Raw genomic sequence first — 12968 nt, forward strand, 5'->3', positions numbered from 1 at the left:
CCAGTTGGCTTTTCACAATTGATTTCCTCTCAGCTGGTGTATTTTCTGCTGAAATCTCACTTTCAGCCTCTGCACACACCATCTTGGAGCTTTCACACATATTGTTGTCCTGCGCAGATTGGATACCCCTTGTGACCACCTTGTCCCACTGCTGCCAAACCAACTGAATTGTTGTTCATAGTCATCCTCTTCTGGCTTATCATCTGAGTCTTCACTTTCCTTATCGTAATCATGGTCATCGTAATTGTCATCATCGTAATGATCATTGTAACCATCATAATCTGCAATGGTTTTCAATGTGACTTTTTTCCTTTCTTCCGGTCAATGTGGTACCGTGTGCATACCGTGATTTCTGGTTCATCAAAGAAGAGAAAATCTAACTCGTCAGGCTGCAACTCCATCTGGTATGCTTTTGAGACTACCTCATGTGTGAAATACTCATTAGGCTCAAATTTAAACTCCAGAGTAAAGCTCATTGGCTGTCCAGACTCTGAACATTTTACGTTTACATCTTGTAGATGCCACCGAGCAACTTCTCATTTTAGAAGACTGATAACCAGAATTCTGGTATTCCCTTTGGCTCCTCTACCTCTTCATCTGGTTTATCTTCCTCCACTTTAACTTTAGCTTGTATCTCAGCGAATAACTGCGCCATTATATCTCTTTGCCATTCACAATGACCCTCTGTCGCAGTGGTGTCCAGAATGTGCAGCTATTCAACTGCCTCACACGCTTCTGCTTCTATGATTGACTCGCGTTCCATGTCCACAATGAAAAATGACTTTGTTGTGCACCTGTTATAACCTGCCTGCTTACCATTGGCTGGGGACTAATAACAATCCCACAATCCTGTGGGAGTATGAGCTTCCCCAATGAGGGGGGCGGAGAAATCATTAGCAGACTCCCTGCATAAATAGAGCTGGCTAGTTTGGAACCAGAGAGAGAGGAGTTTGGCAGCAAGAGAAGTTGTTGCTGCTGTTGTATATATATGTTAATTTGTAAATAAATGTTATTGATGAGACCATCAATTCACTAGACACGTGCTTTGAGATATGAACAGTGGTTTTAATCTACTTACTACAGAGCCAGCCTGTTACACGTTGAACTCTCGATGAACTGGTCGGCTGGCTCTGGGCATCGATATTTATACAGCAGTCCAGGGGGAGGAGCCGTGGGCGGAGCCAAGGGTGGAGCCCTGTACAAACTCCTAAGCATTCCCAGAGCTACTCCCCCTAGTGGTCGGGCAACGCAACTGCGCTTACAATTGTACGGTCTCATATATATATATCACAGTGTGAATTACAGAGTTACATTCACCACATTCGCCCCCTACAAAAAAATCAAGTCCGGCGGGGTTGGTGGTTCATAAATGGAGTCTGTCCGGTGGTCGAGTCGTCTGCTGCGATCTGTGGAGCACCGGGGTTGCAGCCTCTTGTGGTGGCTGGATGGGTGTTGTGGGTTGGGGTACGGTGGCGGACTCCGGGGGTGATTCCGTCCGAGCTCCATACCCGTCTGGTTCGACTGGGGGCGCTGGGGGTTAGCCGGTGCGGGTGCGCGAAACAAATGTAGCGAGCTAGTGGGCTCAGGAGTGCGAGGGGGCGGCTGGGTGGGGTGTAGAGTGAGGGGTACCTCTGCAGTGATAGTGGGGATGCTGGATCCAGCAGGTGCTAGGTCCCGGAGGGATATGGTGTCCTGACGGCCGTCAGGGAACTCTACGAAGGCATACTGGGGGTTTGAGTGAAGCAGGCGCACCTTCTCTACAAGGGGGTCAGTTTTGTGCGTCCTGACGTGCTTCCTCAGGAATACAGGGCCCGGTGTCATCAGCCATGCCGGGAGTGAGACCCCCGTGGCAGTGCCCCTGGAAAAGATAAAGAGCCTCTCGTGAGGGGTCTTGTTGTTCGCGGTGCATAAGAGTGACCTAATAGCGTGGAGCGCGTCTGGGAGGACATCCTGCCAATGGGAGACTGTGAGATTCCTGGGCCGGAGGGTCAGTAGGATGGTCTTCCAGACGGTCGCATTCTCCCTCTCCACCTGCCCATTCCCCCTGGGATTGTAGCTGGTAGTCCTGCTCGAGGCGATGCCCTTGTCGAGCAGGTACTGACGCAGCTCGTCGCTCATGAAGGACGAACCCTGGTCGCTGTGTACGTAGCTGGGGAAAACCAAACAGGGTGAAGATACTAATGACTGTGTGGGAGGTCATATCGGGGCAGGGGATAGCAAAGGGGAAGCGGGAGAACTCATCTATGACGTTTAGGAATTAAACGTTCCTGTTAGTTGAGGGGAGCGGCCCTTTGAAATCGATCGCGAGGAGTTCAAAGGGCCTAGAAGCCTTGACCAGGTGGGCCCTGTCTGGTCTATAGAAGTGCAGTTTGCACTCCGCGCAGATCAGGCAATCTCTGGTGACAGCTTTTACCTCCTCAGTGGAGAAAGGCAGATTTCGGGCTTTGATGTAGTGGGCGAGCCGGGTGACCCCCGGGTGACAGAGGTCGTTGTGGATGACTTTCAGGCAGTCGTTCTGCGCGCTGGCGCACGTCCCGCAGGATAGGGCATCTGGGGGCTTGTTAAGCTTCCCCGGTCGATACTTAATATCGTAGCTATAGGTGGAGAGTTCGATCCTCCACCGCAGAATTTTATCGTTTTTAATTTTGCCCCTTTGCGAGTTGTCAAACATGAAGGTAACCGATCTTTGGTCGGTGATGAGGGTGAACCTCCTACCTGCGAGGTAGTGCCTCCAGTGACGAATAGCCTCCACAATGGCTTGTGCTTCTTTTTCGACTGCCGAGTGTCGGAGTTCCGAAGCGGAGAGGGTACGGGGGAAGAATGCGACTGGTCTCCCTGCCTGATTTAAAGTGGCTGCAAGAGCTACCTCTGAGGCGTCGCTCTCAACCTGAAAGGGGGTGGATTCATCCACCGCCCGCATGGCCGCTTTGGCGATGTCCTCCTTGATGCAGTTGAAGGCCTGGCGCGCCTCAGCTGACAGGGGAAATAGTGTGGCCTTAAAGAGTAGGCGGGCTTTGTCCGCATATTGAGGGACCCACTGGGCGTAATACGAAAAGAATCCCAAGCACCATTTGAGGGCCTTTGGACAATGAGGGCGAGGGAGTTTTAAGAGGGGGCGCATATGGTCCGGGTCGGGACCCAGGACTCCGTTTTCCACGACATAGCCGAGGATGGCTAGTCTGGTCGTGCGGAAAACGCAGTTCTCCTTGTTATAGGTGAGGTTTAGTTTCTGAGCCGTCTGGAGAAAACGGTAGAGGTTGGTGTCGGAACGAGTGCTTTGAGCCGTGGGAGGGTTAGAGGCTGGGGCTTTCTTCGCCAGACACACTCTGGCATAGTGTCCTTTTCGCCCGCAGCTGCTGCAGGTCACATTGCGGGCCGAGCAGTGCTGCCGCGAGTGCTGATTCTGGCCGCAAAAGTGGCAGGCTGGGGCAGCATCGTGGCTGGGCGGCCTCGCGACGCAGGCCTGGGGGAGTCGCTGGTCGGGGGCCCATGACGGGGTCGCGGGGTCCGCGGGGAACGAGGTGAGGCTGCGGAAAGAGACCTCCATGGTGGTAGCAAATTCAACAGTGGCTTCAAGATTTAGGGCCCCCTTTTCCAGCAGTCGCTGGCGCACGTAATTTGACCTAAGGCCCGCAACAAAGGCATCGCGTACAGCAAGTTCTCTATGTTCTGCCGCGGTAACCACCTGGTAATTACAGTCACTAGATAAAGTTTTAAGCTCTCTCAGGAATTCTGCGAGCGATTCCGTAGGCCGCTGGCGGCGAGTAGTGAACACGTGTTGCGCATAGACTTCATTAACAGGCCTCACATACATTTTGTCGAGTAGCGCTAGGGCTTCAGTATACGAACCGGCACAGTTTAGTTGAGTAGATTCTGTGGCTCACCCTTGCGTGCAGTCGGCTCAGTTTCTGCTCCTCCATTGTTTCGGCTGTGCTTGCTTCCGCCAGGTAGGCTTTAAAACACCGGAGCCAATGAGAAAAAAATTCTTTTGCCTCTGCATCCTGTGAGTCGAGTTCCAGTCGCTCAGGCTTGAGGGCTGACTTCATGATTGATCCTGACTGTTTCTGAAGTAGATTAAATTGATGAGACCATCAATTCACTGGACACGTGCTTTGAGATATGAACAGTGGTTTTAATCTACTTACTACAGAGCCAGCCTGTTACACGTTGAACTCTCGATGAACTGGTCGGCTGGCTCTGGGCATCGATATTTATACAGCAGTCCAGGGGGAGGAGCCGTGGGCGGAGCCAAGGGTGGAGCCCTGTACAAACTCCTAAGCATTCCCAGAGCTACTCCCCCTAGTGGTCGGGCAACGCAACTGCGCTTACAATTGTACGGTCTCATATATATATCAGTGTGAATTACAGAGTTTCATTCACCACAGTTATTTCTTTGTATCCTGAAAACTCATCTGGATTCTTCGTGGCCCTCACAAAAGCACCCATGCTTCATGTTCACATGCTCCCAGCGTTGCAACCTCATTCCCACTGTAGTCTCTTAGTGGTCTTGTTTAATTGACGACTTTCGGTTTAACTCGCAGCCCATTCAAATTGGATAGGCAGAGAAGGTTGGCCCTCGCTTCCATGTTGAGCTTGCATTTGATCAATGTGACATTCAGCATCACTGGAATTGTCCATCTGTCTTCAATGGTATCAGCATCATCAGCACTATTGGCATAACTGGTCAGTAAAACTTCTTCACTCTTCATATTTGGACTCATCGTGTACTTGGTTGAAATCAGGTCAACAAAAAACAGGTCTTCAATGGGCATCTCATCAATAATGTTGACTGATCTTGTTTGGTCCACTGTTGACCGTGAAAATCACACCCTCCCAAATGCTGGACATTGTCGTGGCCCATGTTGAATGCTACATCGCGGTATTGTAATTTTCTATTGCTTGAGGACCTGCTATCGTGAGAAGCATTGCAATGCGCCTCTCGTCAGGCTGTGCCTGCAGGCCAAAGGCTGCAACATAGTGTCTGAATTGCTGCTTAAACACACGCCAATTCTCATCTATATTACCGGCAACCTGAAACTGGTGGAGTGCCGTCAGACCTTCCATCTCTAACTTCACAGTCGTTCCTTGCGTTGAGTTGCAGTTGCCCGTGGTTTACCAGGTAGGCAGAAGAATTTTCTTCTTTCTTTCTTCAGCCTGTTTTGTCCCGTCTTCTCTGTTGTTATCTTCAATTGTTCTTCACTCTTGGTACCATGTTATGTTCTGTGTTGTGGCCTTAGTACAGATGCACACAGAACATCTAGTTCTTTGACTAGTAAGATAGTTTTATTAACATGCTGAACACGTGGAATGATAACTAATGAACTGTAATACAAACAGTAACAAAATAAATGAATTCAGTGAATTCTCCTGGAGCTACTTGCAGTGCAACTATCCTCTTGTATGACTTACTGCCAACTGCTGGGAATCTCGGGGTCATATGGTAGATCTCTATCGCCCACAGCTGGTTGGAAACCACATCGGTAGATATACAAATTGATGGACAACTATGTACAAAACTATGCACAGGCATATCACCATAGGTATTGTTGCTTTCTTTGTTCTTTCCACCTCCACAATCTTTCGACTGGCAGCTTCACAATGGCCCTTTGAAAGGTTCAGCTAAAATGGAATCATGTGGTTTGTCATGACATTTGCTTACCTTAATCAGTTCATTAAAACTGCAAATGCTGTGGCCAAGTTTTGATAAAAACCACTGAGAGACACACTGCAGATACTTCACGTTTCTCACAAACTTTAAATGCTATCATGAATTATGCTTCCATCGCTGTTTCTGATAGCACATTCCATGGTCCAACAGTCCTCTGTGTTATATAAGAAAATTAATCTTCTAATCTGTCCTGTTGGTGATTATCTTAGATTTAGATGCCGTCTAGGTACCAGCAATTGGTGGAAATATTTATTTTACCAAAACTCCATATACTTTGAACACTTCTATTCTAGTGAACATTCTTAAACGTTAAGAACCATTTGTACAGGTATTACAATATGTAACTGTGCTTTGTTACAGCTTCTAACTTCTGCAAGAAGATGGAAACGAACAATCGAACAAAAGTACCTCCAAAAAAGAAATTGAAAGCCAGTTTACAGGAACCTGAGGAAGAAGTGGTTAAATACCCTAGTATTAAGCCGAGGGGTTACTATTCAGAGATCCTTGCTGCAGGAGCATCAGCTGTACTGGGAGTAAGTGTCGTGAATATCCATTGCAAGCCATGTATAGTCAAAGTCATCTCTAATGCTGTTTAGTTCCTATATAATACGTCCAGGAAACCCGATTAATAAACAAAATTTACTTTCTCCTGTGCCTGGTGCAATGCTGATGTTACAGAACAATTCCTTGATGTACTGGTGTTTTGCTAGGTTTAGTTTAGGGTAAAGCTTACCTCCAACCAAGGCAAGCCTTCTGTTAAAAATCTTAAAGCGCACTGAGCTGCAGGTTTGATTCTACCTTCAGATAAATTTCTGATCGAGCTCAAAGTCCATCACTGTAGCAAAAATAGATAACATTCCATAAATCAGACAGTGATTTATAGATTCACGATGGCACTCTCTCTCCCTATCAACTTCTCCATCCTCTCCCATCCCATCACCAACAAAATCTCTGCCACAATCTTTGTGAGATTGATAAATATTAAAAGTTGTTTGAAGCTATTGTTTATAGAGAAGAGGACAGATTGAAACCAGATATCAGATTGGGCACGCAACCAGATAGCAGGGAAATCATGTTTTGATGAGAATATATAGCATTTTTAAAAAAAATGTTTTTATTTGGGTTTTTGCGTAAAGTATATTTACAGGTATACACAAAGAAAAAAAACCAGAAGATAATACAAACAAGATAAAAACAGCAACACTATTAATTAGAAAAATCATGTAAATAAAAAAAAACCAAGGGGTGGAAAAGTAAAAACTGTGTATATACGTCGAGGTACTGGAGGGACAAATGCAGTATACATGTATACATGTCTGGAGTGGGGGGAAATCCCCCTTTCTTTTTTGTTTTTTTTAACAAAGAGAGCACATACAGCACCAGTAGTACAAAATAGATCGGGGCGGGGGGGGAGGGGGGGGGGGGGGGTGCTGCGCCTGGGTGGCACCCCTGATGTTGCTTGCTTTTCCTGGTCGGGGATGTTGTGCGTTCGCCTCTGCTTCGGCCGACTGTTGCTTCTTCCTCCTGTACTTTCTCACTCTCTGTTGCTGTGTTCATCATGGTCGTTGTCATTTCCTGTGTTCTCCCAGTTTGTGTTCCCTCATCTTTCCCCCCCTCTCTGACACCCCAGGTATTTCCCTCATTCCTTCCCTTTTCTCATGTTTTGGCTACTTTCACCTGGCTCTTGGCTACTTAATTATTTATTTTCTTGTTCGTTGGCCACAAACCGGTCCTGGAACAGTTGGGTGAATGGCTCCCATGTTCTGGAGAAGCCATGTTCTGGAGAAGCCATCTCCGACTTCCGGATGGCGAATTTGATTTTCTCCATTTGGAAAAATTCCGATAGGTCGGACTGCCAGTCTGCAGCTTTGGGTGGTACTGCTGACTGCCAGCCGAGCAGGATTCTACGGCGGGCAATCAGGGAGACAAAGGCAAGGAGTCCGCCCTCCTCCCCATGAAGAGATCTGGCTGGTCTGATCCCCAAAAGACCACCATTTTTGGGCAAGGCTCCATTCTCACCCCTACCACTTTGGACATTGCCTCGAAAAAGGCTGTCCAGTACCCAGCAAGTCTGGGGCAAGACCAGGACATGTGGACGTGGTTGGCCGGGCCTCTTTGGCACCCTCCGCATCTGTCCACCACCTCCGGGAAGAACCTACTCATTCGGGTTCTTGTTAAGTGGGCTCTATATGCCACCTTTAGTTGCGTTAGGTTGAGTCTTGAGCATGTGGAGGTGGAGTTGGAGTTGACCGTATACAATGCTTCACCCCAGAGTCCCCACCCTATTTCGAACCCCAGGTCTTCCACCTATTTCTTCCTCATCGCGTTCAGTACAGTGTCGGCCCTCTCTACCAGTCGTTTGTACATGTCGATCTTTGCCTACAGTTTCTTTTACCTAGAATGCTTGCGTCCAGTAACTCCTCTAAAAGTGTCTGACATGGTAGTCGTGGGTAGTTGTCTCGTTCCATGGGAGATTTTTAAGCTGCAGGTACCTTAGTTAGTTGTCCCAAGCTAGCTGAAATCTCTCCGTCAATTTGTCCAGTATTGTGACCCTGCTGTCATTGTATAAGTCCTTGACTGTCAGTGTTCCCCCGTCCTGTCTCCACTTTTTAAAGGTGGCGTCAGTGAGCACTGGTACGAACCTATGGTTGTTGCAGACTGGGGCTTTGTCAGACATTTCGGTCAGGCAATTGCTGCCGCAGTTGGTTCCAGGTCTGGAGGGTGGCTACCACCTCTGGGCTGCTGGAGTGTTTTTTGGGTGTGGATGGGACCGCTGTGGCGAGGGCCCAGAGCGAGGACGCCATGGCGAGGACCCGGAGCGAGGTCCCCCTGCAGGAGGCCTCCTTGGCGCGCACCCACTTGGCTTCTGACTCCTTAATCCATCCCCTTACTCATTCTGCTGTCACCGCCCAGTGGTAGTATTGTAGGTTTGGGATGGCTAGCCTCCCTGGACTTTGTTTTCTGTAGGATCTTCTTTGGGATCCTAGCATTCTTCACCGCCTCCCATACAAGCGCCATGGTTAATTTATCCAGTCAGTTGAGAAAGGCCTTGAGGATATAGATCGGGATAGATCGAAGTAGGAAGAGTACGTTCATTTTGATCCTCTGCACTCTCACCGCGAGAGTGGGAGTGTGTTCCATCTCTATAGGTGCTTTGTAACTTCCTCTGTCATACTGGTCAAGTTCCACTTGTGAACCCCTGGCCAGTCGTGAGCGATTTTGATCCCCAGGTTGCGGAATTTGCGTGGCTTATTTAAACGACAGTCCCACCAATGCTGCCCCTCCCTCTTGTGCGTTAACTGGAAAGATCTGGCTCTTGCTCATGTTGAGTTTGTAGCCCGAGAAGGCACCAAACTCTTTCAGGAGTGCAACAATTCCTTCCATGCTGCTCTGTGGGTCCACGATGTAGAGAAGGAGGTCATCCACATAGAGTGAGACTCTGTGCTGTCTGCCTCCCCTTTGGATTCCCCTTGAGTTTTTTGCTGTTCTGAGAATGATCGCTAGTTGTTTGATCGCGAGGGCAAACAGCAGTGAGGACAGTGGGCATCTCTGCCTGGTGCCCCTGTGTAGCTGGAAGTACTGGGAGCTGGTGTTTTTTTGTCCGTACGCTCGTCATGGGAGCGTTGTATCGGAGCTTCACCCAGAAGGTGAACCCTGATCCGAGCCCGAACCGCTCCAGTAACTCTATGAGGTACTGCTACTCAAAGGCCTTTTCTACGTCCAGGGAGACGATCACCTCTGACGTTCTCTCTCCGGACGGGGTCGTTCAGCAACCGCCTAATGTTTGATGTTATCTGTCTTACTTTGGCAAAGCCCGTCGGGTCCTCTGCCACCACCTCTGGAATGCAGTCCTCCAGTCATTTGGCAAGGATTTTGGTCAGTATTTTGGCGTCTACATTTAGTAGTGAGATGGGCCTATATGACCCGCATTTCGTTGGGTCTTTGTCCTTCTTAGGTATTAGCGAGATTGAGGCCTGTGCGAGTGTAGGTGGCAGTGTGCCCCTACTAACGAATCTGTGAACATCTCCCGCAGGTGTAGGGGCAGTGCTGTTGCAAATGTTTGTAGAAGTCCGCCGGGAATCCGTCTGCATGGAGCTAATACTCTCTGTGATCTCTCCCAGTTCTAGTGATGCTTCAAAGCCCCGTTTTCTGTCCTCCCTCACAACTGGCAAGTCCAGTCCATCGAGGAACCGTTTAATCCCCAATTCCCCTGCTGGGGGCTCTGAGAAGTACAGCCCTCGGTAAAAGGCCTTGAAAGTTTGTTGACCTTATCTGGGTCTGTTTCTACTATTCACTGTTCTACCGTGCCACCCCATGTTAGTGAGGAAAGCCACCAAGTCACCTTCATAGAATTCCTAGCAGCTGGTGCAAGTGCTGCTTTGCATTAGCAAGTCAGAAACCTGTCTGCAATTGGTGGATGCCCCATTCAACTATATAAATGGAGTGACAGCTCCTGGCGGAGAGGAAAAAGCTACAAATGGACTATGACCTGCTCTCCACGAGGAAAGCAATGCACCAACTCTGCCAGTCACGGGGGACCCTATACGAACACTGAGACAAAGCCAGCCGCCTGCTGAGAAAGCAGGTGGAAACCCGGCACCCATCTTTGCTCACAGGCAAAGAGCCTGGGGACGCTGGGCTTGCCAGCTCAGTGCTCAGCAGGGTTTCGATCCCGGCTTGGGTCACTGTCTGTGCGGCGTCTGCACGTTCTCCCTGTCTCTGTGTGAGTTTACTCCGGGTGCTCCGCTTTCCTCCCACAAGTCCCGAAAGACGTGCTGTTAGTTGAATTGGACATTCTGAATTCTCCCTCAGTGTACCTGACCAGGTGCCGTAATGAGGCGAGTAGGGGCTTTTCAAAGTAACTTCATTGCATTGTTAATATAAGCCGATTTGTGACACTAATAAAGATTATTATTATTTTTATGATTGATCTGTTTGGAAAATCTAGATTGATTTATTTTGGTCATCTTAGTTGCCATTAACAATCCAGAGTGATAGTCTGCAAATGGAAACTCATGTCTTATTATTCTGTGGCATCATGCAGGGCACCACATGCTCTATGTTGGAAAAGCAATAATGAAGACGACTTTAATAATGAGGAAGACTTTTCCTTTGCTCTCCGGTCGCCGTACTGGCGTCATTAGCCAGGTCCTCACTGAGTACCCCATATTCCCCAAGAGCCAGCTGCTCACCTTGGAATAATCTTCATAGAGGCCGAGGATAACTGACTGCCCCATGATGTAGCTGTCATGGACATTCCCCGGGAAGCATGCACAAACGTGCATAACTTTCATGTGGTGGTCGCACATGAGCTGAGCGTTGAGGGAGTGGAACCCCTTTCTGTTAACAAAGGGCACCCCCCGGGACTTCCAGTTGCGGCTCTGCAGAGCTAAGTCGCACGTTCGGCTGCTCCCGCTCGGAACGGACTTTTGGGCTCTTTTCAGGGCCCCCAACGGCATTTCTTCGACCTTTCCCGGTGTGGGAAGGAGACTGCAACATTCCCCCGACAGTGTATGGCTTGGACCAGGAGTGGGGTGACTAAAAAAGTGGTGGTGAAGCCAAAGAAAGTGTGAGGGAAGAAAAGCAAGATGGCGGCGGGCGGAGACCAGGCAGCGTGGATGCAGTGGGCGCAGGAGCAGCAGGAGGTTATCCAGTGCTGCTTCAGGGAGCTCAAAGCGGACCTGCTGGAGCTGATGAAGGCTTCTATTGATAAGCTGCTGGAGACCTAGGCGGCCCAGGGGGTAGCGATCCGCGAGGTCCGGCAAAAGATCTCAGATAACGAGGACGAGATCTTGGGCCTAGCGATAAAGCTGGAGGCGCACGAGGCGCTCCACAAGAAATGGCAGGAACGGTTCGAGGAGATGGAGAATCGGTTGAGGCGGAAGAATTTGCGGGTCCTGGGCCTCCCGGAGGGGCTGGAGGGGTCGGACGTGGGGGCCTACGTGGTCATCATGTTCAACTCGCTGATGGGAGCGGGGTCCTTCCAGAGGCCCCTGGAGCTAGAAGGGGCCCATAGAGTGCTGGCGAGGAGGCCCAAGGCTAGAGAGCCGCCGCGGGTGGTGCTGGTACGGTTTCATCGGTTCGCTGATCGGGAGTGCGTACTCAAGTGGGCCAAGAAAGAGAGGAGCAGCAGGTGGGAGAACGCAGAGGTTCGAATATATCAGGACTGGAGCACGGAGGTGGCGAACAAGAGGGCCGGGTACAACCAGGCAAAGGCGGTGCTGCACAGGAAGGGGGTGAAGTTTGGCATGCTGCAGCCGGCGCATCTGTGGGTCACCTATAAGGACCGGCACCAATATTTTGAGTCCCCGGAGGAGGCGTGGGCCTTTGTTCGGGCCGAGAAGCTGGACACAAACTGAGGGTCGGGATGGGGGGTCATGCGTGGGGATGGTCGGGGATTGTTGTGGTTGGGTTACATTTTGAGGGGGGGGGGTTCTTTATTCTTGTTTATTTTTGGTTCGGTGTGGGTGGTTAGGGTGGGTTGGGCACTGTTTTGGTTGGGTCTGTCGGGTGGGCTCTTGGAGGGGGCAAGTAAACGGAGTGGGGGTGGATGGCCGGTAGGGGGGATGGGGCCCCACGGAGGAGGGTGAGGCCCGAGTCGGGGGTGTGGTGATATGAGTGGGAGCACTGCCATTGGTGCAGAGCATTGGTTTCCCATTGACTCTGGCTGGTCATGTGCCTCTCGTCTGATTGGCTGGGACTAGTCATGTGACTGCTCACCAATTGGTCAAGAGGCAAGTAGACCCCGCCTCTGAGGCGGGGTATAAGTACCCAGATTTCCCGGCGGTCGGCCTTTCTCTGTAGTCGACCACCGGGCTAACAACTAGCTGATTAAAGCCACAGTTTGGATCTTCATCGTGTCCCGCGTCCAATTGATGGTACATCAATTTAATCAGCTAGAATTTTGGAATGGAGCTATGCATCAAGCCTGACTGCCTCCGCACCAGCCCGCATACCTCAAATACGCCTGCAATCTTCAAACACTGGCAGGCGTGTTTCAACAGTTACCTGACAACTGCAGCCAGCAAACCCACCAAGGAGCAGAAACTCCACATCGTCCACTCGTGCGTGGGCACGGCGGTATATTCCATGATTGAGGACGAAAGCGATTATGATGCGGCCATGGATATCCTGAAAGGACATTTTCTCCGGCCGGTCAACAAAGTATACGCACGGCATCTCCTGACGACTAGACAGCAGTTGCCTGGTGAGTCACTCGACGAATTCTACCAGGCCCTCACAGCTCTAGGGAGAAGGTGCGCCTGTCCCCAAGTTTCGGCGACTGAGCACATGAAACTTT

The 12968-nt window shown here is 50.0% G+C and overlaps 1 protein-coding gene across 1 annotated transcript in view; it reads left to right on the forward strand.

Annotated features, from left to right (window-relative positions):
* The window catches only part of dnah1 (dynein, axonemal, heavy chain 1), a 995196-nt gene that overhangs the window by 36661 nt on the left and 945567 nt on the right, over nt 1-12968 (forward strand). Inside the window, 1 exon segment of the mRNA XM_038812191.1 lies at nt 6029-6201. Within this exon segment, the coding sequence (XP_038668119.1) occupies nt 6049-6201 (153 nt within the window). The 5' untranslated portion in view covers nt 6029-6048.

Source organism: Scyliorhinus canicula, chromosome 11 (genome assembly GCF_902713615.1).
Source record: "Scyliorhinus canicula chromosome 11, sScyCan1.1, whole genome shotgun sequence".
In the NCBI taxonomy this organism is placed as follows: domain Eukaryota; kingdom Metazoa; phylum Chordata; class Chondrichthyes; order Carcharhiniformes; family Scyliorhinidae; genus Scyliorhinus; species Scyliorhinus canicula.